Here is a 26337-nt window from a genome sequence, read left to right as displayed (position 1 = left end):
AAGATAGCACAAAGGAGCTTAAGTTTAAGCAGAAAAGATCAGGTTTGGATAGAAAGCAGATGTCTCTGCCATGAGGGTGATGAAATTTGAAATGACTTCTAAAGGAGACTCTGAGCCAGGCAGCCATATCAGTCTCCATGTTGGATGCTCACTGTTGAGCATGAAAATAAGTTTGAGAAAAATGACATCTATGAGGCGTCAGCAAACTACCTCCTGCAGGCCAAATCTGGGCCACCATCTGATTTTTGGATAGCCCAGGAGCTAAGAATGACTTGTACATTTTTAAATCATTAGAAACAAAATCAAAAGAATGTTCCATGACAAAATTATATGAAATATGATTTCAACGTCCATAAATAAATTTTCATTGGCACACAGCCCTGCCCATACCTTGACATATTTATTGTTTGTGGCTACTTTGGTGCATTAAAACGGTAGAGTAGAGTAGTTGTGACTGAGATCATACGGTCCATAGAACCTAAAATAATTATTCTATGGCCCTTTATGGGAAACGTTTCCTGACTGCTGACCTACATGATTGTAGCCACTTACATAACACAAGGAATTTTTTCTCCAAGGTTTAGAAGCTTTCTTTGTTGTAGTAAAAATGGACCCCCCTGGGGTCGGCTGAGGAATATAAGCGGCACATCCTTTGAAGCGTCTTTGAGAGAGCTTTGGGTCCACAGAAGAACACACCAATGCTGCTGCTGCAGTAGGATAAGACAAGGAAAGAATGTGTTATATGCAGGAGCAAGGCTAGCCAGAAACCAAGACAGAGTTATAAAATTAGTGAAGTGGTTGGGGTTGTGACTTAATTTATTTTTCTCCACTCACTTCCTTTTTCTTAGATTCTCTCTCCTACTCTCAGTGCCGTGCTCCCACACAGGTTCCCAGCGTCTTGTTAGACCCGGAAACACACAGGCAGGTGGAGCCCAGGAGATCGAGGGTAGCAGGGCCATGATGACTGGGGAGGGAGTTTCAATGACAGAGGTGATAGCACTTGGATTTCTGGTCCAGTGACCCTGATTCATGTCCTCCTGGATTGGTGACTAGAATGTGAGGTTCCTGTTCTGCTCTACTCATCACTATTCCAGAACCCAGAATAGTGCTTGGCCACAGTAAAAAATACACATTTGTTGAATAAATGAATAAATGGTTTCATTGATTATGATCTGCAAGATTTTGGGCAAGATCTCAATCTCTGCATGTGCAAAAAGAGACTAATGACTAATGTTTTCTTGAGAACAAAATGAGATAATGCCTTCAAAAAGGTTTAAAAAGTGTTAGTTTTTATTAATATCTTGCTCAGCCCTGCCTTTTTATAGATAATAAAATTTATACTAAATTGATAGCAGCTAGTTTATTTTTCCTGTTGGAATGCCTTTGGTTTTCAAAGAAGGTCAAAAAGAATTGGAAAGGAAAAAGACATTACTGAAAGAGGAGTCACCTGAAAACTGTCCTCTCTAGTCAGGACATTTCAGAAAACTGTGTGGAAGAGGTATTGTAGCATATAGTGAGTGTCCCCAGGCTGCTCAGGTCCCTTGGGACCACAGCTGCCAGCTCTGCTTATATAAATAAATATAAATAACACACTGGTGCAAGGATTCAAGTTGTCTCCAGAAGTCAGGCGCAGCCAGTCTCTACAGGGACTTACGGACCATGCTTCCCTTGTCTCGTACTGTTCTATTCCTTAGAGCATTTTCCAATCTCTGGCACAAGTTGAATTAGTCTAGTCTAGAGCACAAGTCCTCCTACTTTGCTGCACATGAAATCACCTAGGCAGATTGTTAAAACGTAGATTCCCAGGCTTGAATCCCAGGAATGCATTTTTAGCAAGTCCCTCAGATGATATATATATATTTTTAAATATTTTATTTATTTATTTGAGAGAGAGAGAGCACATGAGAGGAGGGAGGGTCAGAGGGAGAAGCAGACTCCCTGCTGAGCAGGGAGCCCGATGCAGGACTCGATCCTGGGACTCCAGGATCATGACCTGAGCTGAAGGCAGTCGCCTAACCAACTGAGCCACCCAGGCGCCCCACCTCAGATGATATTGAAGCACATGGTCCTGTAAGCCACACTTTGAGAAACATTGTCTTGGAGAAATTACTGGGACTCTAGGACCAGCCCACCCAGCATCTCTGCTCCTTGATAGCTGGCTGTGGTTGAGAAGTTCCTCTAGAGCCTCGTTCTTCTTAGCTTATATGTTAACATGGTTCTCTGCCATGTAGTCAATCCACATTTTAATTATGTGTTCCAGGACCATAATAACCATGGTAGAAATTGATGGTTCAATTATATTTCAAACTCTAGCTTCAAAGGAATTTATCAAGTGGACTCATTTGTAAATGACAATATGCTTAAAACATATAAGGACTATTTTTGAAGCTATTATTCCCATGGCGAAATTCGAGAAAGTGCCTTTTCTGAAAGTATTTTCCACTGAAAAATACGAGTTTATGACTTAATGAAGCAATTTTAAGGTGTTTATGGAAATAGAAGGCACTGATTAAGAATGCTGTTGGTTCTTCTCCTCTGTTGCTGAGCGGCTTTGGGCATGTTTATTATCTCCTCAAAGCCCCCCTGCTTCCTTATCTATGAAATGGGGTGCATTACAGGACCTAGCTCCTAGGACCTCTGAGAGGATTAGACATGACATTGCAGGTATAGCCTTCTGTCTTGTGCTTGGCACATGGCCAGCTTCAGGAACAGCCTACACTCTGACCCACAAGATGTCTGTCTGCTCCACGGAGCTGAACAGATGTGACGTGGGCTGTTAACCCAATGATGATGACAGTCCTCCTGGATCAGCACTCCAGCACTGGGCTATTTGAATTCTGGAGTGAAACATTTTGAATGATAGATGGGTCAGGCAAAACCCTTCCCAGTAAAGAGTCACAGCTTGGCTTTGTGTCTGAGGCCCAGAGGTATCCCTGCATCCGCTTTCAAAGACGCCGATATGGGTGGTGATATTTTTCCATTCGCGTAGGTGTCACCAAAGAGATTGCCCACTGGCCCATTCCCAACAGGCTAGAGTTGCCCTTTCGTTTGCAGTCGTAGTGACTGTTTGCGGGTCCTGAGGATACCCTTTGATGCTCTGCCTTTAAGACTCCATTTCAAAGGGTTCTGACTGCTAGCGGCCAGGTGAACCACTGGTGTCCCCAGCCGTTCACAGCAACCCTGCCTCTTTTGAAATTGTGACTATTACACTGCACAACGAAGTACACACTTTGCTGGATTCATGTAACTGTCATGATTATGCAGTCGCCAAAAAGTCTCACAAAGGCCATTCATTATCTGCCTTCACTAGCACTCTGTGCCTTCCTGTCCCCGCACAGGGCAGCCTCTCGCTTGCCTTGCTTACCCTCCTTGGCACTTGTGGTTTCAAGTGTGGAGATTTCTTGTCACGAATGCATACTGTGTGACTCACAGAGCCGAAAATCTGCACAAAGTGGGTAAGGCACAGATGCGGCAGCATTTTTTTTTTTCTTTTATGAGGCAGCGGACAAGTGCAACAGAACCCTGATGGGGTTGGTAGAGAAAAAAAATTCTTCTATAAAGTTTAATTACCCACGATTGCTTAGAATTAAAAAAAGATTCCCTGTAAAAGAAGTATAAAAACACGAGGCATTATTCTTTAGAATACAGCCTGCAAGCTGCAGAGCTTGCACATGAATGAGGACTTGGATCCAGGACAACATTAGCGGCATCGATCAGTCTGGGCTGCTGACTTTGATGAGAAAAGGACAAATTTTACAGGAGCTGCAAAGATGGTTTTAACATTAGCAGTATTATTTTTAGCTATGATAAACAATAAAGAGAATCCTCCCGCTCCCCATCTTATTTGCTAAATAACTATTGTGCTCTTTTCTGTAGGGTTGATGCATTTTTCAAAACACTTCAGCAATGCCATGCATGAAAGGCATCCAAAATGTCACCCACCAGGAGATTTCCGCTCAGCAGAGATATGGGAGAGTGGGTGTGCCCAGGAGTAATCCCACCATCTTGCTGGATGCCCAGGTTCTGCTGCCTTGAGCACTTCTCTCTTTAAATTGTATGTTTGTTTTTATGTGTTGGCTTTCATGCTTGGTAAGTTATAACCCTGTAGGGGCAGACCCTAAACCCCATTTAAAAAAAATCAAATTACTTTATACCCTGAGTGCATTCTGCAAATAAAATCGATAAACAGAAGCTTCCCGTGGATTTATGGAGGCTTAGAAAGAAGACAAGGAGGGCTACAAACTTGGTATCAGACAATGGACACAACTTCTGGTTAATCTTTCCTAATGAATGTTTTTCATTAGAAATTCCTCCAAATGATTCATCATATAATTATATTTTGTACAACACCTTCTTTTCACAACCACAGACGATAATTGTGTTGGCCAGCTTTTTTTTTTTTTTTTTAAACCCATCTCCCGGTTGATTTGTAGCAGCCTGCTCTGTGACTTTTCTCTGCATCCTAATTACTCAGTGGTTCGTTAGGAGCTACAAAGCCCCTAACAGTGCTTGCTCACCACTGAGAATAACTTGCTATTCCCACCAACTCCATTTTATTTGGGAAGAATTAGGAACCTGGTCCCAGCTTCCACATCCTTCTCATGGTCCCTTCACTTGCTGATGTTGGCCACTGTGCTCAGCTCCGTGGGGGCAAAGAGAAAGTTGCTGTCTTTGAGGATGGTCATGGTCCAATAGAAAATGAAATAAGAGAGAAATGAAAGTAGGTGACTTGTAGCATTGGATGCCAGGGAATGGTAGGGCCATTTCTGCCCATCTTCTCTCCTCCCCTCTCTGATAAAACACAGAAATGTATACACCTTCATCCAGAAATATGCTAATATAGTTGCCATATCTAATGATTTTCTAGGTAAAACCATCAAAGATACTTAGCAGAATAATGACAAATCCACTTGTGCTCACCCAACCTCCCTAATCTTTGCTACCAAAAATAGAGTAAAGCCAGTAATTTTCACTGAATCTTCACCTGACTCTAACTGGAGGGAGAGCTGGATGTCCTCTGGTGGAAAGGTACTATTGAAACATGCTAACATTATCCCAGTCATAAGTTAATGGTGGCTTTATTTTTCTCATAAAGCTATAATTTATCATGTGTGGGATTTCCACTTAGGTCTATTTCTTCAGGTATTCTGAACGCTTTAGTCACATAACGAATGTAAAGAATATCTTATTAGATAGAGGGCCCTGTATGCTATCATCAGAATGTGAATTTCTCAAAAATATAATTTAAAAACATTTTGCACATATGCATGTACAAATGAGAATTGGAGAGTGTGCACACAAGCAAATGTGGTTCCAGATGGACACATTTACTCGATTTAGTATAAAGGTATTTTTACATTTCTGAAAACAATGGGTGGTCTAAAATACATTCCTGCAATATGGATTAGAAGTTCCCAATCAAGTCGGCACCTTTCTCCCTTGTTGGGTTGGATTGAACAGTTCTAACAAATGGTAGTACTCTTCTGAAGTCTTTATTTGTTTCTTCGAGATAAGAGAAACACTTCTACTCAAGTTTTGAAGAAATGGCCGAATCTTCAAAATTTTTATGGTCATTAATTACATAAAGTTTTACATCTACATGGCACGGGGAAGTTATTAGCAGCTAAGTCAAAAGTGGCAAATGATGAATACTTGGTGAAGTGTTAAGACCAAAGACCGAAGTCCTATGGAAAATCATTTTATTCAATTAATTAATAAACAACCAATCTGCAGATCCAGACGGTTGAGTATATGCACAATGTGTATGTATCCAAAAAGTAGCTGGATGTGACAAATATTCTGTGTACCTTCTTGGAAATGATTCCCTGATTTTCCGAATATTTTGTGAAAGCTTGGGAACAAATCGAGACCGTTTACAAAAAATGAAATAGAGCTTCCATTTTTGTGAAAGATACACATTTCTATAGATTAGGAAGACATGACTCTCAATGCCTGTATTTAATTAACCTCCCGTGTTTTAGTGGGGAGAATTGTTTTCATTGTTTTGTGTTTTGAACTACTTTTCTGGGCTTGTCCAACATGAGCAATGTACAGCGAATGTCACATGCCTGTGAGTTTGGGCCAATCAAAGGCTTACTTTCTATATATTCACTTACTAGTTGGTGATCTTCTTTCAAAACTATACTTGTGTTTTGTAATACAGCTGATAAAATTACAAAAATTAATTGCAAATAAAAACAATAGAGTACACTTTCCCCTTTTTCTACTTTCAGTCTTTGATCACTTTTTAATTTTTTCCTCCCCTTTCCTTATTTGTATTCATTTTGATGCCCATCAATTTGTTTCTCTACTACTGTTATTTTTGCAATTTTCTGGTTCCTTTGGAGCTTGCACTATTCTCTTTGATCTGCTTCCCTTCGAGCTTTATTTTTGGTGCTGTTTTTCATGTTCTGTAAAAAAAATATTTTTGCCTCTCTTCCCTTTATTCTTTTGATTTAACTCCTTCTTCTTAGAACAAGAACAAACTCCAGCTTTGAGGGAACAGGTAAATGTTTTTAAAAGAGTAAGCCCTAAGAATCCTTGGCTTCGTGCTGATGAATAGAAATGGTTGAGAGCCTACTTCAAAGGCCCTCAAGAACAAAGAACCTTTTCTGAGGCCACTAACAAACCCACCAATTCTTTCTGACCCATCTTTGCCAAAAGATATGAGCTAATGACAGGAAAGACCTGTCTTGTAAGAGTAGCCAAGTAGGCTTGGGAACAAACATATCCTTGACATAATCAAGGAAAAACATACTGTTTATCTCTTTAATAACCGTCTTGAGGAAAATTAATGTTACTCTGTCCTTTGTGCGGAACAATAATTGGATTGTGTGTTTCATTTATATCTGGACAAAGGCCAGGATATTGAAATACTTCTCAAAATTAGATTTTCTTGTTTAAAAATTAGATTTTATTGGCATTCTCTTTCTGAGATTTCTTCATTAAAAGCTTCATTAAACATAAATCTTCTTTTACACAGCAGAAAACAAAATTATTTTAAGGAGGTCATTTTAAAAGTCTTTTGGAAGGGGGGTGCTAAGCTGTCTACTGGTGACTTGTCTTACCCAGGATCTGGCATTCCAAGGAAGAAATGATCATTGATCTTTGCCTACATGTGTCTTATATTAATTACATCGATAGTTGGACCTATATAACAAGTTGTGTTCCAGTGTCTAAGGCTATAACAAATAGGTTATTTTAAAAATTTGGGGACTAGGAAGTATGCTGTAGAGGCTTGATTTGGTGACAATCTTAGGGGGCCTCTTTTACTCAGGGGGAGATGAAGTCATCCATCAGCTAATGTGCTGAAAATCTCAATTGGGTTTTAAGTACATTTACATACTAAACTTTGATTACAGCTTCTGAACAGGAATGAGCACACTCTTCACAAGGGCAACAAGAGAAGTGACAACTATGTGGTTTTCCTGCCTTCAAACCGTTTCCTACTCCTCTTTCCCCGCATGCTTGGACAGACTCGCTTCCCAGCCACTACCCGACATAATTGCTTGGGCAGCGTTAGTGCAAACTCAGTTCTGCTCTCGGGTCTCCTGGTGCTGTTTCTGGCTCACCCCTTTCTGAGGGAAGGATGATAATTAAATGGTTTGGTTTGAAAGGCCTTCTTGCCCACTGGGCTGCAAGCTTCATGTGTAACAAATAAACAAATATAACGTGACTCGTCAATAAAGGGCAATCCTAATAAAGAGTGGTCCTATCTATAAGAACTCAGAGTAAAGATGTATGTGTCCCTGTCAAAAGCCTGCAAGTGGGAACATTCATCCTTTAATTGAAAACTAAGTGTAAAACATTTATCAGATGAGTAGATGTTTTTTTCCAAAAGGAGAACATACCAACAAAGAAAATCCTGGTCGTGGTTGTAACATATGAGCTTGTATCATTTTGTTAGTGTTCCACCCACCATCTTTTTAAGGAACTCGCAGATAAAATAATCCAGTCTTTGCCCCTGGATAAGTACCCCATGGGTAGGAGATGAAGGGTGGTGACTTCAGGGCTCGGAGGAGGCTAGGGCTCTAGGATTTGGGATGGGACGTTGAGCAGGTAGCACAGGCGAACCAGATTCTGAGGCTCTGGAAGCTGGGATGGGTTCTAAGCACCGTATTTAGAGAGAAGATGGGACACTGGAACTGGATTCCAGGTCAAGTGTCAGCAAGAGTCAAGGCAAGAAACGAAGTGGAGCCAGCAGGTTTCAGAAGTGGTGCCTGGAGAGTCCCAAGGCCACTTGCCATGGGCTTATCCAGCTCTCCTAGGGCATCTGAGGCTGAGCCTGAGGACAAAACAACTGTGCAGTTGCTCCACTCCTTCCCTCCCTTAGCCCTGAAGTTAAAGGTTAAGCTTTTCTTGGCCTCTCTTGTTGGAAATCCTTTACTCTCAGGACAATTCAAGGTCAGGAGAAGGTCCCCACTGCTTCCAATGGATTCATTCCTGAGCAGATGCAGGCATGGTGTGCTCAGGAATCCAGAGCCTCTGCAGTGAACGCTCTCGGTTTGGGTCTGGTGTTTCTCAGGCAGGCTGCCACAGCATCGGGTAGAGAGGGTTTGCTGGGGGTCTCACAGGGCTGGAATTGGACAGATTATGAACCTTGGACTTGGTCACTCCTTCCACACTCCCCGTCTCACTATACTTTCTTCAAACAGCTGGTCCAAGGAGGTCTCAAAAATTTAGTGACGATTAACAAAGAAGAAAATGGAAAAGTTCGAGCACAAAAAGAGTATTAGAAAAATGTAAAAAAGAGCAGCCAAACTGACCAAAAGTTAATTAATATTCACCAGAAGAGTATCCCATAGATCAGAAAGCATGCAAGGGAATGACCCTGATGGGAGACCACAAAGCAACAGCACCAGAACTTCTGGGACAGATGGAAACGGAATGAGTCAGAAAGACCCTAGTAGATTTTAATTTACTCTTAGTGGTTCAGTGCCAATAAAGTGGACAGAAGAAAGGTCAGGCTGTAGAAGATGTAAATGACATGATTAATCTGATAGCTACGAGTAATTTATATTAAACTCTGTGACCTGCAAATAGAGAATGTGTTGTCCTCTCCTCCGGATATGGTGGTCCTTTGAATTCCTGTCCATCTGAATTGGCTTCTTTGTCTATTTCATCCAGTTTCCTGGTTCTAGTACAGTTCACATCTAACATCTTCCACGTGTATATCTCCAGCCTGAACGCCTCTGACACCTGACTCATATTCACCTGTCTGCTTGACATCTCCACTTGGATGTATAACAGGCATCTCAAACTAAACATGTCAAAAGACCGAACTCTTGATATCCTGTGCTGGCAAACCTGCTCTCCCAGTCATCCCCAAATTAGTAAGCGTAAGTCCATTCTAGCTCGGGTCACGCCATTCTGCCATCTAATCCATCAATAAGCCATGTCAGCTCTACCTTCACAAAATACCAGCATCCAACTCCCTCTCAGTTACCTGCACTGCTCCTAATTCAAACCACTACCACTGTTTACCTCCTCCTAGCCTCTTCACTTCTGCCCTAGGGCACTTATAATTTATTCCCTCACAACAGCCAGAGATGGTCTCATTAAACATAAGGCAGATCATGTCACTCTTCTGTTCAAACCTTTGAGTTTGAATGGCTTCCTCTCTCAGAATAAAATCCAAAGCCTTATAATGGTCTGTAATAGTCCCCCAGTTATCTCTCCTATATGCCTTCTGCCCCTCTTCCTCTTACCCACTCTGTTCCAACCTCACTGGCCTCCTGGAACATGCCAGGAACAGTATCTGCTGCCCCAGGATCTTGGCACATGCTGTCCTTCTGCTCTTTCCCAGTTATCTATGTGGCCTACTTCCTCACTTCCGTGGCCTTTCCTCAAATATGGAAAATATTCTTTAAACACGGACAATATTAGGACATACTGACTTTCAAGAGCCATAGATGCTGAGATTCAAAACAGAGACTGTGTTAGGGGACATAGAATAACAATGATAAATATTTGCATTAGGGCTTTGCACTTACTTTATCAAGCTATGTATTTTTTGAATTATGAAAACAACACCGTGGCCGCATTGTATCATTCATGTTTCTACAATGGGGTCCAAAAGCTCAAAGAAGCTACCCTGTCTAAGGTCACATAGCCAGTAACTTCTAGAATTAGAAAGCACAGCCTTCTATTATTAAGTGCAGCTTATAGAGAAGGAGACTAAGTCAGTGGCAGGGTACATAACCTGTCCAAAGTAAGCAGGTGGTTATGGTGGAGCTGGGATTTATACCTAAGTGCTCAGGCTCCAGATCCTGGGTCTTTAGCCACCACATTAAATCTCTGCTTGGTCTTAGAACAATTTTTGTCTGCTTTGCTGAACATGCTAAATACAGTTTATAGTTGGACATAAAGTGAATTCTCCAGTTGGGTAAGTTAAGATCAGCTGTGTTCACTGAACATTTCTTCAAGACCTGGGTAGTTTAAGAAATACCATCTTTAAAAAAAAAAATAGAAACACCATCTTACTGAATTTAAGTGTGAAACATTTCAGCACAACTGCTAATTGTCAGATGTTGAAAGCCAGTCAAGCAGAGGTCTGTGGTTTCTGGAAAACTCCATGACCACCCTTTCTAAGGTCGATGTTTTCTCCCTAAACAAGGTGCCCACTACTACACATTGAGCAGCTCGTGCCCTAGAGTTTTCCACCTCAGCAGCAGCCTCCAGGGAGGCTCCCACAGGCAGAGGAAAGAGAGCACCTTACCTGGGGTGAGCGTAGGCCATCTGCCGGAACTCATTGCTCCAGTTAGGTCTTCCATAGAACGTTTTCTGCTTTAACCCCGTGATCACGTCAGTACTTTCATCCCAATGTAAAGCAATGTGAACGGCCTAAAATAAAAATTGTGGCATCAGGTGACATTTAGGAAAAAAAACACACAACAGGAACCTGCTTCTAAATAAAAGATCAAGTAATTATGTTCATTTGTAGATTGAATACTCAAAAAAATTTCTTCATGCAGCTAGAGACGCTTATCATTAGTATCAGAAATCACTGATTTTGCATTTTGGGATAGACATCACATCTCATTTATCTTTGTATTCTACCTTGGGCTAGAAGCAAAGGGTTTCTACTGAAACAAAGGGTTTGATGTATGCCCGGGTGAGGTACAGTAACATGAACCTGGGAGGAAATTTCTTGACAAGGATGAGAGTAGTATGGTAAATATGGTTAAGGGACAGTAAGCATTAAGCTACTTCCTTTTTTCTACCAAACTGCTCAGAAATGAATCTCTGCCTCTGTTCCCACTCACTTAATATTAAACCTTAGGGATTTGAGAAGGGCACTGCCAGATTAAAATGATAGGAAACATTCAGGAAGTGTCTGGCTCTTACAGTCAGATCTACCTAATGGGTTGAAATGGTTTGAAGTGGACTGTCCAAGGTTCCTAGTGCTGGGAGGAGGTGGAGCCTGGCAGACAGACCTGGTGGCCAAGCACAGAGAGGGGCAGGATTGGAGCTCCGTGCCCAATAATTTACTTTCAAATTATATAAAAGCACCCAGGCATCAGGTAAGTAGTGACTGATAAATAAGAGCCTGGAGCATAGCACTGCCTACTGATGATGTTTTAAGTTGCCGAATCCTGGTAGCTACTTTCTTCTTACCTCCTGGGATTTGTGTCTTCTTTGCTCACCCCTCAGAGACCCACACACCTCTTGAGTTCATGTGTTTCACACCCTTTGGTGCTCCATTTGCTCATGTCTTCTGACTCATCTTGCTCCTGACCAGTTTGGCTCACAACCCTGCTGGGCCAAACCTTACCCCAAGTAAGGCCCCAACAGACCAGCTGGTGAGGGTGGACGGTGGTGGAATCACAGAAGCCCGGGCTGCAGGAAGTTGCCATCAGGCAGGCCCGACCCCAGGTGGCAGGGATCCTATCGGAATGGAGTTTGGGAACAGGGGACTCCAGGAGAGTCCAACAGTGAGAGTACGGCAGGATCCTCTTCTTGGGCAGGTTTATCAAGACCGAGAGGGAAGCATGAAGTTGGAGACAAGAGCTCAGGAACAGGAACTGAGGCAGTAGTTGTGGATTGAGCCTTGAAAAGTGGCAGAAGCCCTGTTATCAGAACTGGAAGTCAAGGTCAGAGTTGTGTCAGCCTCCAGACTAGAGCAGCACTATTGCAGCCCCACAGCCCTCTTGCTTAACAGTAGGATTGACTGGTGCCATACAGTCAGCTGGTTTCAGCTGTGGGCAAAGAAGAAGGCAGAGGCAGCCAATTTACTTTTGACTAAGTGCCAAAGTTAATGACCAGCTCGGGCCTATTCTCCTTGGATTCTCCACCAACCACATGGCTGAACATTGTTTCTCCTTGATTTTATATGCATTATAAAATCCCATTTCTTCCACTTCTCTCTGACTCTTCTTTTCATTCAAGGACAAAATGTTAGATTTGTTTTCCTATGATCTTCTCCTGTCTCAAAATGCAGCTGCCTTCCCAGTCTCCAGTCCTTTTTGGACCACGACTCCCCAAAGAACTTTCATTTTCATGGTCCCAATGAGCATTGTCTACAAAGATGACTACTAACTTTCTCCCCCACACCCTCATCTTCCTGCTGGAGTAGAATCCTGGGTCTTGAACTCCCTAAGCATATATTTACGTAAATTTTTTTCTGTTCCTTCAAATTGATCATCATAGCTCAAAATGAATCTTCAAATAACGTGTGACTTCAACTTCTTTCCACATACAATTGTTGAGTGATTCCTATAAGCAGGCAGGGTACTATGAGTGAGCAGTACAAAAAGAAAGAGAGAAGGTCTTTGCTTTGTGAGGAATTGGTCATCCAAGCGAGGGGAAGCCCACGTGCACGACGTCAACAACATAAGTTAGACCAGGATCCTTCTTTACTGGAGATAGAAACAAAGTGCTCTGGAGAAGTAGACAAATTACACTGCTGAAGCCCCAAGTACTTTTGACTAAGGGAACTGGGGATGGCCAGGGCTTCAAAGAACCATCGCATGTCCTAGGCGGTGGGGAGGACAGAGGACATTAAGTGACTGTCAGGGAAATGGAACAGAGAGGGAAGATATGGAGGCATGCAAACACAAGGCATTGTCTGGTGGCTCCAGTACCAGAAGCATGATGGAATTGCAAGAGTTGGTTGCCGTCAGTCAGGAAGGGCCTTAAAGTCCTTGAGGAGAAGTTTGGGCATTATTTAATAGGAAAGAAAGGTCCCTTTCTACTTATGTTAGTGGTACTGTCGAGCTACCAATCAGTGATGTTCAAACATTTGGAATTATATTTGTTCCATATTTCTCAGCCCAGTGTTCAATTAATCTCCAAACCCTGTTGATTTGCCCTTCATAATACCTTTTCCATCTGTCCCTTCTGTTCTTGTCATTCTGCCACTTTGAGGTTGTTGAATTCAGTTTAACAATTGGCTATTTCCAAAAAAGGCTTTTGATTCCTCACTGACAGAATGCACCAATTATTTGTTTCCTGGAATTCAAGCATCTAAAGAGTTTCAACATGTCACGACAAAAATTTAAGAACATGTCAATTTTAATTTACTTGTATTCAGTAAAAAAGTATATCTTAAAGCGTACTTTGAGAAGGGGCAGAGATAGGATGGGGCAGAGTTGTATTGTCACAAAATCAAACAGGGCCTCAGTCTCAAAACTCCCAAATGACTGGGAATTCTGAGATGGACACTCGAAATCAATTCACTTTAGAAGCTGAAAAGCAGGGACAGTACTCCAAAGGTTGTATCTGTACTCCATCAGATGGATCATTAGTCAAAAATCCCATTTGAATAAGGAAAATTTCTGTTTGGAAAACATAATTAACACTATTTAATTCATTATGGAATACTATGCAGCCATCAAAAAACCCAAAATCTTGCCATTTGCAACTATGTGGATGGAACTGGAGGGTATTATGCTGAGTGAAACAAGTCAATCAGAGAAAGACATGTATCATATGACCTCACTGATATGAGGAATTCTTAATCTCAGGAAACAAACTGAGGGTTGCTGGAGTGGTGGGGGGTGGGAGGGATGGGGTGGCTGGGTGATAGACATTGGGGAGGGTATGTGCTATGGTGAGCGCTGTGAATTGTGTAGGACTGTTGAATCACAGATCTGTACCTCTGAAACAAATAATACATTATATGTTAAAAAAAAAGAAGATATTAGGAAGGGAAAAATGAAGGGGGGAAATCGGAGGGGGAGACGAACCATGAGAGACTATGGACTCTGAGAAACAAACTGAGGGTTCTAGAGGGGAGGGGGTGGGGGGATGGGTTAGCCTGGTAGTGGGTATTAAAGAGGGCACGTTCTGCATGGAGCACTGGGTGTTATACGCAAACAATGAATCATGGAACACTACATCAAAAATGAATGATGTAATATATGATGATTAACATAACATAATAAAATAAAATTAAAGAAAAAAAGATGTTTTAAGGCTCGTTCCCAAGGAACCTGTATTTCAAATTACCCCAAAGGAATAAATATTTAAGGCCGACTGCAAATAAGACCCTAAAAATTCATTTAGCTACTGAATTTTAAGCTAAGTCCTACCCAAAGGTACAGAGTCAAATTTCAGCAATGTCCCATAGGGCCTCTGTGTGTGTGTGTGTGTGTGTGTGTGTGTGTGTGTGTGAGAGAGAGTGTGTGTTTATGAGATGGAGGTAGAGAGCAGGGGTACACACTCACAGGAACACATTCATTTGTAAATTTAGTGATTAATATAAATCTTGGCTCAAACATACTTTCCTTAAAGTAAATATCAACAGGAGCAGCATACATTTCATAAACTTAGTGATTACTTCATTGTTAGCTTCCATATTTGAGGAGTTAAAAAAGATTTAAAAGGTAGTAGTTATCATTCAATATTATCAACCCTGAAATTCTACCCTAGTGCAATATTTTGATATACATTATTTTTGGTAAATGCAACCTTACTATTTCATTGATACAATATACTGCAGAACACGTGCCACAACAGAAGACCCTCTTGATCTTAGGTGAATGAACATATGTGCACACAATTTCTAAGAATGTTTTAAGAAAAAGAAATCTCTAGATGAATCATGTATTCATAATGATTTTTTTCTGTAGATGTTCACATATGCCACAATACAAAATGTCGAATGTAAACACTTTGGCTTTTTTTCTTGCCAACTCTGAATAGCTCAAATCATAGAATTAGAACCAATCGGGAGCTGAACAAGACAATACAGCTGATTGGTAAGAATCGCCTCATGTCACTAAAATGACAAATGCAACCTTTAGTGACATAATTCTTCTTGGATTTCCATGCTTGGGATTGTTTTATTGCTATGACTTGAATACCTCTTTCTAACCTGGTTTATTTTATTTTTCCTTCCTTTTTAAGAATATACACATAATTCTTTCATGCCACCAGATAACTATAGAGCTCATTATTGACATTGTTCCTCTGTTCTTTATTATTAGATGACTTATGCAATACTGATTATTCTGAATCTTATCAATACCTGATTTTCATCCCAGCCAGTAAGAAATATGTGATAACTCAGAAAATGAGCTTTCCCTCGCTCACTCATAAGTGTTTCCAACGAGAGTAAGAGATCAGCAAACCACTCAAAAGCCTTTGGATCCCGGCAAATCCAGTAGAAGTACACCTGTCAAGAGAGAAGACAAGAGAACGGATCTGTCCCTCTTTTCCATAATGTGCTGATAATCACAGACTACTTTATCTCCATTAAATTATCTGAGCTCAAATGGGCACTTCTGCAAAATGACATGCTTCTCTCTGCCAGGGAACAGTCACACTGTGATTTCTTTTGAAAAATTTCACATCGTGTTTGAAAAAGTCCAGAGTGAATTCAGAGTCAGGAGTCTGTGGGCTGTTGCCAGTTTCATTGGATGAGGATCAATTCACCACATTCCTGGCTGTGCTTCTTTTGAACGAGGTTAATAATCATAACTAGCTGTGCCTTTCACGGCTCCCAAAGGGGGATAAACCATTAGACCAACCCCCTTCATTTTTACTCATGACCTAAGCTTGGGATTTGAACTCCCTTCTCCAGAGACCCCAATGGCTTGTGCAGTAATCCACTTCACCATCATGGCTTCCAACTTCTGGAGGGTGGAGATTATGGCAACTGCGGAGTTAAACCACACAGGCCAGAAGTTTACCTCAGCCAGACATACCAGTGTCCAAGAAAGCTGGGGGGTGTTGGTTATGGTTGTGTATCAACTACTATAATGGAATTATGTCTAGGAACATTTTTTTTAACTCTCTGTGTTTAGCAAATGACATGTGACAAGAAGTAGTCTGGGTTTGCTGAAATAAAGGCTTAGTTTTTGCGCTTTGAGTTTTAGGTAATTGTATCTAGAAGAAACCACAGGAGAAAGATCTATTAATTCTCTTGATTTTTGTCACTCTCCTATTCCATGCTGCTCACTACTGTTTCCTGCATCCCCTCCCCAAAGAGACTTCTCTATTGCTTAACAAGGTCTACCAGGAGGCTGGCCTTGACCTCTGCTGGGAAATATCTCCTCCAAGAGATGGTGTATACTCCTGCCTCCCCTCTCCACCAGCCAGCCTGCAAGCTCACAATCATGATGAAAGTTATACATGAGATTTAATTAACAGATCAAGTTCATGAGGAAAAAAAATTCACAGAATGTATTTCAAGGCTAAACGTCTTGTCTCTTTTCTCCAGGTTTGTGCAGGAGCTTATAATATTAACAGTCAGTAAGAGCAAAAGCTAGTGAGGATAAGACATAGAGGAAGGGAAAAAAAAAAGAGAGGGAGACAAACCATAAGAGACTCTTAACTATAGAGAACGAACTGAGGGTTGCTGGAGGGGCGGGGGTGAGTGGGGGATGGGCTACATGGGTGATGAGGATTAAGAAGGGCACTTGTGTTGAGCACTGGGTGTCATATATAAGTGGTGAATCACTAAATTCTATTCCTGAAACCAATATTACACTATAAGTAAACTAACTAGAATTTAAATAAAAATTTGGATAAAAAAGAATTAAAGCCCAATTTGTTGGACAGCTACAGCTCAGAAGGCATTTTCAATACTACTCCCAGCTCAAATAATAATCTCTAAGTGTGTTAACCCCCCAAAGGAGTGCTGTCTCTTTGCAGTTGTAAATCTGAGCCAATGGTTCCTTCTGTTGAACTCCACATGGCCCCCCACAAGTATAGTGATTGTGTTCATCCACTTGCTTGTTGACTCAACAAATACGTATTCTGTATTGTTCTCCTCTCTGGAACTATAAGAGCAAACAGAAGAGGCAAAAATTTGCTGTTCTCCTAGAGTTTGCGTGTGGAGGGAGAAGAAAGATGGTAATAAGTAAAACATAGAGTACATCAGAGAGTGATAAGCACTATGGAGAAACGCAAAGCAGGCCGGAAAGGGCTGCAATACTGAGTCAAATGATCAAGGGATAGGAACATTTGAGCAAAGACAAAAGGAGGCAGAGGAATCATGGTTGGGGCAAGAGCCCTACAGAAGGAGTGGGACCTCTGGGGAAGAGCCAAGGGGCCAGTGTAGCTGGAGCTGTGAAGGCAGGGAGGGCAGTAAGAGATGAGGTCTGACAGGAAGGCTGGGAGGTACAGATGTGGGGCTTGGGGCCATCTTGACTTCTACTCTGAGTGAGCTGGGAAAGCACTGCATGGCGTTGAGCAGGGGAGCGACAGGGTCTGAGGAAAGATCAGGAGGAAGGATCCCTGGCAGAATGGAGGCCAGGAGGCTGACTTTATATCCAGTGTTGGTGATGAGTACTGCAATGTTCTTGCTTTCCAAGTTGCATCGTGCCTAATCTAAATTATTCTTTGAAAACCCGAGCCCTCCTTTTGACTTGCTTTGCTCCCGGTGGAAATAGAAAATCTATTGACTGAATTTAATACCATTCTTCCTGATGCACCTCCCCTTCCTTCCTGCTCTCAGTAGGTTGTTTTCCCTAGGAACACTGATGGTGGCATTTGGATGAGAACAAACATCACTGATTTATTTTCTTTTATTTCCACTCCTTAAGGGACGTGCTTCAAATACATTTATATAGGAACAATATCCCCATTTACTTTTTAGAAAACTTGTCAATTTCAAATCCAGTCTCAATCATCCTTCCTTGAAAAATGCCCACATCTTAGCTTCCTGCTCACACTGACCCTTATCCTTTCAAATAGAAATCATGCCTGTCCTTGCTTTCTTGTGGCTTAGCAGTGTGTCAGCCTTCTTAGGGCTTGCCAAGCCTTTTATACTTTTTACTTCCTTGTAATGGCTTTGTGTGTTTTTCCCTCTGTAATTGACTTAGAGGTGACACTGGGCAGCTTTGGTGCAAGAGGCAATGAAGGAACACTGAATAGGCTCAGAAGTGCTTCAGGCAGAAAAAGAAGAAAAGAGACTTTGAACAGAGAAAGAGGCTATTGACTTTGACTCTCTTTCATCCTAACGGTGAGGGACACTCACTGTGAAGGGACAGGGCAGTTCCACTTCTGCATTTCGTCCAGTAGGAAGGACCTGGTCACTGGTAGAACAAATATCCCAAACAACAGGCTACACCTCTGTGATCTGCCCAACACTCACCCCTCCTTGGTGTCCACAAATAAAAAACCTGAAATCATTCACCTGTCTAAAGCCTGGCTTCCAGAATTCTGTAGCTGATATCATCAGAGGCCCCTAATACTTAAGGTTACTTTAAAAAGTTTTGTTAAACAGAAAGTCATCCTCCATCAAGAGATGAAAGTTCTGAACTTTCATAGGAACAAAGGTACCGGTTTTAGCAGGACTCATCCCACACGTTTCTGTAGATCTAATGGGGTCCCAGATGTTTTAGGAGATGACTCCAAGAGTGGACAATGGCTTTAGGGAGCTCTGTGTGCATGTGGCCTGTCGCAGGCCTTCAGGTCACATCCTTCCTGGCATGGACCACCATCCCGAACTCAGCCACCTCCACCTCGGAGGGCCTGGGTGTGAGCAACACGCAGTGCTGTGTTCTCTGTGAGGACCACCTCTTCCCCCATGCTCCTGCAGCTCTAAGAATTCTGCAGACATGCACATGGACCAGGTCAAGGTGATCTGGGGCCAGAAGGAAATGGACCTGTGCTACTTTTTGAGAAACAATTTCAGAAAATGAAATAAGAAAAGCTACTCATCTATTTGACTAGCAGAGTCCATGCTCTGGTAGTCAAATAGATGCTCCCCTGTCTCATGGCCTGGATAGGCATCCCCAAACACAGGCAGAAGACACAGCCACAAGTACAATCTGTGTTTCTTTAGATCCCAAATCCATTTCCTGAGGATGGACTGGGGACAAAAATATTTATTTATATATCTATTTATTTATGGCCCAGAACCTCTCCAAAGAAGGAAATTGTACACGAGGACACAGTGTTACGATGCAGAGTAATTAAACAGCGTGAGCCCTTGAGTCCTCTAAGCTGTTCTAGACTCCCAGCTTCACCATCTATAAGCTGGGTAACTGGGGGCAGTTTTTTTAACTTGAACCTAGATCACCACATATATAAACCAACAAAACCACCCTCTAGACCAACAACCTATGAGATTATTGTGAGGATGAAAGGTATGGTTCATGGGAGCATTTGGCATGATGTCTGACATAGGCAGTAAGGGCTCAGAGCTCTTAGTTGTGGTTGCTGCTCTCCTTGCTGTCGTTTGGAGGAGCTTACAGAATGAATACCGCATGTTTATAGTAGAATCAGCAAGGGGAATCATTTGCCTTACGTGAGGGTCTGTATTCCCACTGGGCACTTGTGAATTATTGAGATGGTGATCACTGAGAAGAGGTGAAGCCCAGCTTTATCTCCAGCACCAGTCTGGGAACCTCAGCATTGATCATAAGGGTGTGATCCTGACAGACGAACCCCTTCGCCAGCAAAGCGCACTCCACGCCCTGTGTGTGCTAGACCGCAGGAGGCATTTTACAGGTTGCCAAGGTTGACCTTGACCTTGGCCAATGCCTCCACCCAGGAGAAGGCCAGTGGAGTTGCACTGTGACCTTGCCTCCTGGACAGTGCCCTCTGTCCCCCACTGTTATTAACTGAATGTTTGTGTTGTCTCCCAATTTATATATTGAAAACCAATGTGATGGTATTGGGAGGTGGGCCTTTGAGAGGTGGTTGGATTTAGAAGAGGTCATGAGAATGGGGCCTCCAATGATGGGACTAGCGTCCTTCTGAGAAGAGAAAGAGACCAGAGCTCTCTCTATCTCTGTCACATGAGGACATAGTGAGAAGGTGGCCATCTGTAAGCCAGAAAGAGAGGCCTCATCGAAACCCAACCATGCTGGCTCCCTGATCTCGGACTTCCAGCCTCAAGAACTGTGAGAAATAAACGTCTGTTGTGTAAGCCACCCAGGCTATAGTACTTCTGTTACAGCAGCCTGAACTACATGCTGTGTGCGAAGGTATCTATGCTGTACGAAATAGCACAGAACTGACAGAAACTCCAAACAAGTAGGCTGATGGGGACTTTCCCCTGAGGAAACTGTGACCATTTTCCAAAAAAAGAATTTTTCTCTCTAAAAAGATAAAGACTGTGACTGATTAGAAAACAAAACTAAATGTTTATAATCCTCAATAAATGGCAGCTATTATTGTCCTGGTTTTTTATTTTGTTGTTGTTGTGAAGGTCTTCCTGGATGATTATAATGGCAAACAAATTTTGAAGCAACTATTCCTTCTTATTGAGAAACTTCCTTCCATTTCCCGTTTTAAGGAAATATAATTATAAAACAATTTTTCTTTGTCCATTATTTTTAGTCTCTGAGACTTTTTCTTTAAAAGATCTTTAAAGTTAATTATTTCATGGCTGTACTACTGCTTTGCCCGATGAGGGAGGACTGACCTTGCTGATGCCTCAGTTTGTTCTAAGTATAGTTAATAAGACTTCTTGGGCAACCAAAATATTCATTAATAATAAAATCACTACATCAAGTGGGGGATATCCATACTTCGGAATACTCTGAAGACACTAAATAAAATGAAGTGAATCAGTAGGTATTGACACAGAAGATGTGCTAAGCCACATTATAAAAGGCAACGAAACAAGACAAAGTGCATCTCTCTCTCTCTCTCTCTCCCCCTACCCACATCTCTATTTAGGTATAAATAAAAGAGCACTCTGTATATGCGTATGGGTGCAAATCGTGGAGAAGGAATGGAATGATCCACGCTCCACTGTTTAATGGTGAACCCCTAGAGAGCAAAGTGATGACGGTGGTTAGTTTGGGGAGGAAGGCTGATGAAGGGAGACCTTTTGACTGAGTATTTTATTTGAATCTTTTTACAGGGACATTATAGTCTTGTATGGCTTGTGTGGTTAATAAACCAAAATATTAAAACTATTAATACTGGTCACCTCCCCACAGGGCAATGGTGAGGCCTGCTGGGGGACTGAAGTCTTTTGAGGCTGTCTAGTGAAAGATGGGGGGGGCGCCGTTGTCTTCTGGAGGGCACGTGTGGCCTTGTGTGCCCCAGTTCAATTTATTACAACACTGTCAGTGTTTAGCAGAGATGATCAATTCCAGGAGTAGCCAGAGCTCCAGTGTGAGGGAAAGGGAAAGCAAATAATTTCTCAAACTAAACAGATTAAATTAAGTGCATTTTTCATTCATTAGAAAAGAGAGCAGGCCCTCCTTTGTTTTATTAATATGTTTAAGTAGAGTATGGATTTTTGCCTTTCTTGGCCTCTTTGCCTTGTTCTCACTGGCCCGAGCTGTCTTTTTATTTGAATTATCTGTTTATTATATTAGGTTAAGGACCCACGGCCATCTTGCGTGGGACACACTATAAATACCCATTATCATGGTTATGTATTATTGGGGTGATGAAGGAAGACAATTTATGAAGAAATGAGATTAGTTATTTTTTTCTATAATCTATCTTATTACAGTCTGCAGATTACATATGCAGTTCGGAAAAGGAACCAAATCTTCCAGTTGGCCATTCTCTCTGCCCTGTCTACATGGCTGGGACATTAGGGGAACGAAAATGTATAAGCCAATACATGTATGCCTGCCATACCCCCTTCCCCATTTGCACACACCTATTTCCTTCATCATTTTGACAGTTTGCTTGTGCAAAATTTTTTTCAAGAGCTCTTTTCACAAATTGAGTGTGGTGTGGAATTAATCATCCCGTTAGGCAGGCGTTGGAGGACGTTCATTGCGATGGGGCATTTGTGCCCCCAGTGCTCAGGTCCTTTGAATTGCATCACAGACACTCCTCAACCACTCACACCCCCTTCCCTCATCCTGAAGGAGCAGTGTGCGCTCATCTGCCTCCAACTAAGTGAAGTTTGGCTCTTACTCCTGTGTTGAAAATACCCCTTTCACATCTTACAGCTTTCTCCTCCACCCGCCCCCACTCCCAAGCCATCATTCCACTTATTTTTACTTTGCCTTCTTGGGAAATTTCCTCCTAACCACTTCTCCCCCTCCTCCCTACCATCTTTAAAAATAAAAGATCGTTAGAAAGAAATTTTAAAACACCAGCTTCAAATAGAAAGTGCTACACATGATCCCAGACAAGCAGCAGGCATCCTATTGGCCATTCTCCTGCATTTTACTTAGAAGTGTTCTAGAATAATGTGGCAGAGGAGAAGGGTAAAGAGATATAGTTTGCAAGGGTAGCAACCAAGAAAACTTTGCAGTTTTTTTTTTTTTTTATTGTAGACTTGCAACATCAGGCTTGTATGTAAAAATGTATGCCTTTATGCCGACTGGTCTTGTATACAGAGAGAAAATCCCACCTAATTGCAGTTAACCCTTCAGATTTAAGTTTTCAGCTCTGAACCCCTATGCTGCATTTTCCCCTTTGCTTGTTACAGAAGAGAACAATCTGAAAAGTATAGCCCAGGTCTATAATTGTTAAGATGTTGTTGGATAAATATGTACTGCTGTGCTCTCCTGCGCTTTAAAAATTATGTAGATGCCGACAGTTTCGTGGAAAGAGTGTTTATATCTCAAATACATGTAGGTGGCCCTGACAAATATTAGTGACATAAGCCTAATGATAGCTGTAGTCAAAACACACACAAAGTGGCTTTAAAACAGAAAACTTCTTAAACTTTTTCTCCCACATGCACACTCTAACCAGGTGGGTCTTGAGTGGAATTTTCAGCATAAACTTTCAAAGGCATGAAATCTCACTTTTTGCATAAAAGAGTCTTGAAGGCAGAGATTAGAAATGCCCGCTCCCATCCCGACTCAGTAGCTAACCAACTAGATGACTTTGGACAAATAACTTCCCAGTCTGAGTACAGATGCTGACTTTCATGGTCATATGCAAAGCTGGGAGGTTAAGACCTCTCAAATTATTTTGTGATTCTATGCTTTTAGCTTTTTTTCCTCCCATATGCCATTATTCCGACCTTTATTTTCAGTGGAATATTGCCCCAATATTGCCATCAGTTTCTGTAAGTTATGAAAACATTTTTTTAAAATTTCTAATTCTTTGGTTTCTTTTTTGGGGGGATAGAGATCGATGTCCCTGTTTTATAGTTTTGTGGTAACTGCTTAACCCTCCCACTGAAACAGCCTTGAGAAACCCCATAAACAGAGCCCAGAAATAACAATGAAATTGTGAGGGAGGAGGTGGTATGAGGATTTTGCAGATTCCTATATGGACTTTTAAGATTTTGTGGGTTCTTACAAGAATTTTTCCTATTTGTAGTAAAATAATTGGAATATATTCTTTGAGTTATACAATTACTGAACAAATAGTCTTCTTGGTTAAATAAAAATGAATTAATCTTAGTTATCTAAAATTTTATAAAAAATTACATAGAAGTCATTTGTTCATTCATTTTGGCACACTCATTGATTTATTAAAAAATTGTAGTGTGTATGTGCGTGTGTGTGTGTGTGTGTGTGTGCGCGTGTGTGTGTGTATCTTATAAAGATACCCAAAGAAGCCTCATGCAAGGAGCTCAGACTCTATTAGGGGAAATGAGATCCTTTGTGAACATGACATGAAAGCACATGGATAACAGATTATTGAAAGAAGGGTGAGGTGTTATAAGTCTGGTGTGAGGAGAGTGAGAGGTTTGTCATGTCAGTGTCAAAGGGCCTGGCACATAGTAGGTTCTCAATAGATATTCATGGAGTGAATAAGTGAATGAAAGCGAGACACACAATCCATCATGTGTGAAATATAATGTGACCTTTAGTGTTGTGAAAACCATGAAGCAAGAAGCTGCCTCTGTGGATGGGTTTTACGTGGTAGATAGTGAGAGGAAAGAAAAAGCTTAGGGGGATTGAGAAATCATCATAAATCATAACAAAGCATTGATGGGTCGGCGGGGTCTGAATAAATAAAAGAGTAGCTGTGTTGCTTGTTTTGTACCATAGACTGAATGTCTGTGTCCCCCAAAATTCATATTTTGAAACCTAATTGCTGATGTGATAATATTCAGAAATGGGGTATTTGGGAGGTGATTTGTTCATACAGGAGGAACCCTCATGAATGGGATTAGTGCCCTTATAAAAAAAGACTCCAGACTTCTAGACTTCTGTATCTACTTTTTCCTCATTGAGTTGCAAACTGCGTCAACAAATTTGACCCTTTCTGACCAAAACAAACAAACAAACAAACAAACAAACAAAAACTCAAAACACTACCAAGAGCTACCTTACCACCCTGCTATGGGAAGTTAGAGCTAGAAGATGGTCGCTTATCAACCAGGAAGCAGGCTCTCATCAGATACCAAGTCAGCGAGTCTGTTGATCTTGGACTTCCCAGCATTGGAACTGTGAGAAATCTGTTTTTGCTGTTAACAAGTGACCCAGGTCTATGGTATTGTGGGATAGCAGCCCAAACGGACTAAGACACTTCGTTGAACTTTTTGTGGTGTAGAGGAAAGATGAGTCTGCATTCAAAAAGTCTAATTTTGAACTCTCGTTCTACTATTTATTAGCTGTGCTTTGGGTTCCTCAGTAGTAAACTGAGGATGTTACTTATCCGAAAGAACAATTACGATAATTTGATAATATGACGCTATCATTCCTCTGAGCTTTGTGATCAGCTTCAGTCTTCTCATCTGTACATGGGAATAAAAACGGTGAGTTCCTTAAAAAGATAATGTGAGACCGTATGTATAAAATGCCTAACTTACTGCCTCCTAGGTAGTCAAGGCTTGATGAATCTAAGCCATTAGCAACAGTAGTACTAGTAATCTATCTACATCTTTGGCAGCTATAATGAAATTTATATCATTTTATACAAATTTACATTATATTATTTACACATCACATTATTGATTTGTCCTATTTGGTATTAAAACTCCCTGTAGGATATGGACTCTTATTTCTCCATTGTGCAGATCAGGATACCCAGCTCAGAGAGTTGACCTGAGTCACTTAAGACGATGCTTCTAGTGAGGGTGGAATCAGGCTGAGGCAGATTCTCTGGCCCGGGATCCCTCAGTCTGCCTATAATACAATGGTGGCAGTCATATCTACCATATGTTGGTTATGTCACGGAAAGAGCCAGATGGATCTAAGTTTGAATCCTCATTCTGCCTTTTATTACCCATGTATTTTTAGGGCAGTCACTTTGGTTTCTCTAAGCTTCAGGGTTTTTTTTTTTTTTTTTTTAATGTGAAAAACAGGCTTGCTATTATCTACTGTGTAAGGTTGTTGGGAATTAGAACAACCAAATGAGAAAATGTATGTCAAGCACCCACCACTTGGAAACTCATGAAATGATAGCTGATTTTTCTCTTATTTCTTAGTTGGAAAAGCCCCAATTTTAGAGATCTTCTGGTATTGCCCCCAGGGCTTCAAAGAATGCTATTCCTTAATAAATGTTAGGTGGAGAAAGTTTCCATGGCTAATTAAGCTTGGGAAGGATGGGTGAAACAAAACTGAAAGAGGTTCTTTTCTACAGAACTTATTTAATAGGCTAATAGATGATGTGAATCTTCTAGATTGGGATTTGTAGTAGCTTAAGTTCTTTTGACCACTGAATTCTCTTTAGTGGACCATAGCACATGACTAATGTTCATATCTAACTCATGTTAGATAGACATGCTAATCTAATCAAGCAAATTCCTTTGCTAGAGGAGGAAACTGGAGCCAAAGTGTGAACCAGAGAAGTGGCAGAATCAGGCCCAGAACCAGGCTTGCCTGACATCCTGAGTCCTCCTGAACAGACACCACTCGGCGTTAACATGGCTCCCTTTCTCCTGCAGCTCCTCAGAGGGTTAAAGTATGGACCGTCTTTGGGTAGGACAAAGGAAGGAAGGCAACTATGGAGGTGTCTTGTCAGAGAACATTCAAGAAATGACCAAAGAGATTCGGAGCTGGGCAACACCAAGCAAGCGGGCCAATGAATCCCAACTGTGGCATTTTTGCTTCTCAT

At 41.5% G+C, this 26337-nt stretch overlaps 1 protein-coding gene across 1 annotated transcript in view; it reads right to left on the bottom strand.

The window, feature by feature from the left end:
- Positions 1 to 580: 580 nt before the first annotated feature.
- NOX3 (NADPH oxidase 3) overlaps positions 581 to 26337 on the bottom strand; it is a 55268-nt gene continuing 29511 nt past the window's right edge. The window contains exons 11-13 of the mRNA XM_028103408.2: positions 15470 to 15616; positions 10718 to 10842; positions 581 to 707 (exon numbers count right to left, since the gene is read on the bottom strand). Coding sequence (XP_027959209.1) covers positions 581 to 707; positions 10718 to 10842; positions 15470 to 15616 — 399 coding nt within the window. The remainder of the gene's footprint in view (positions 708 to 10717; positions 10843 to 15469; positions 15617 to 26337) is intronic.

The sequence above is a fragment of the Eumetopias jubatus genome, unplaced genomic scaffold, assembly GCF_037043125.1.
Source record: "Eumetopias jubatus isolate StellerSeaLion01/CBP00866 unplaced genomic scaffold, mEumJub1_p1.0 scaffold_6, whole genome shotgun sequence".
In the NCBI taxonomy this organism is placed as follows: Eukaryota; Metazoa; Chordata; class Mammalia; order Carnivora; family Otariidae; genus Eumetopias; species Eumetopias jubatus.
The sequence above is the reverse complement of the archived record's forward strand: the minus strand, read 5'-3'. Positions and strand labels throughout refer to the sequence as shown.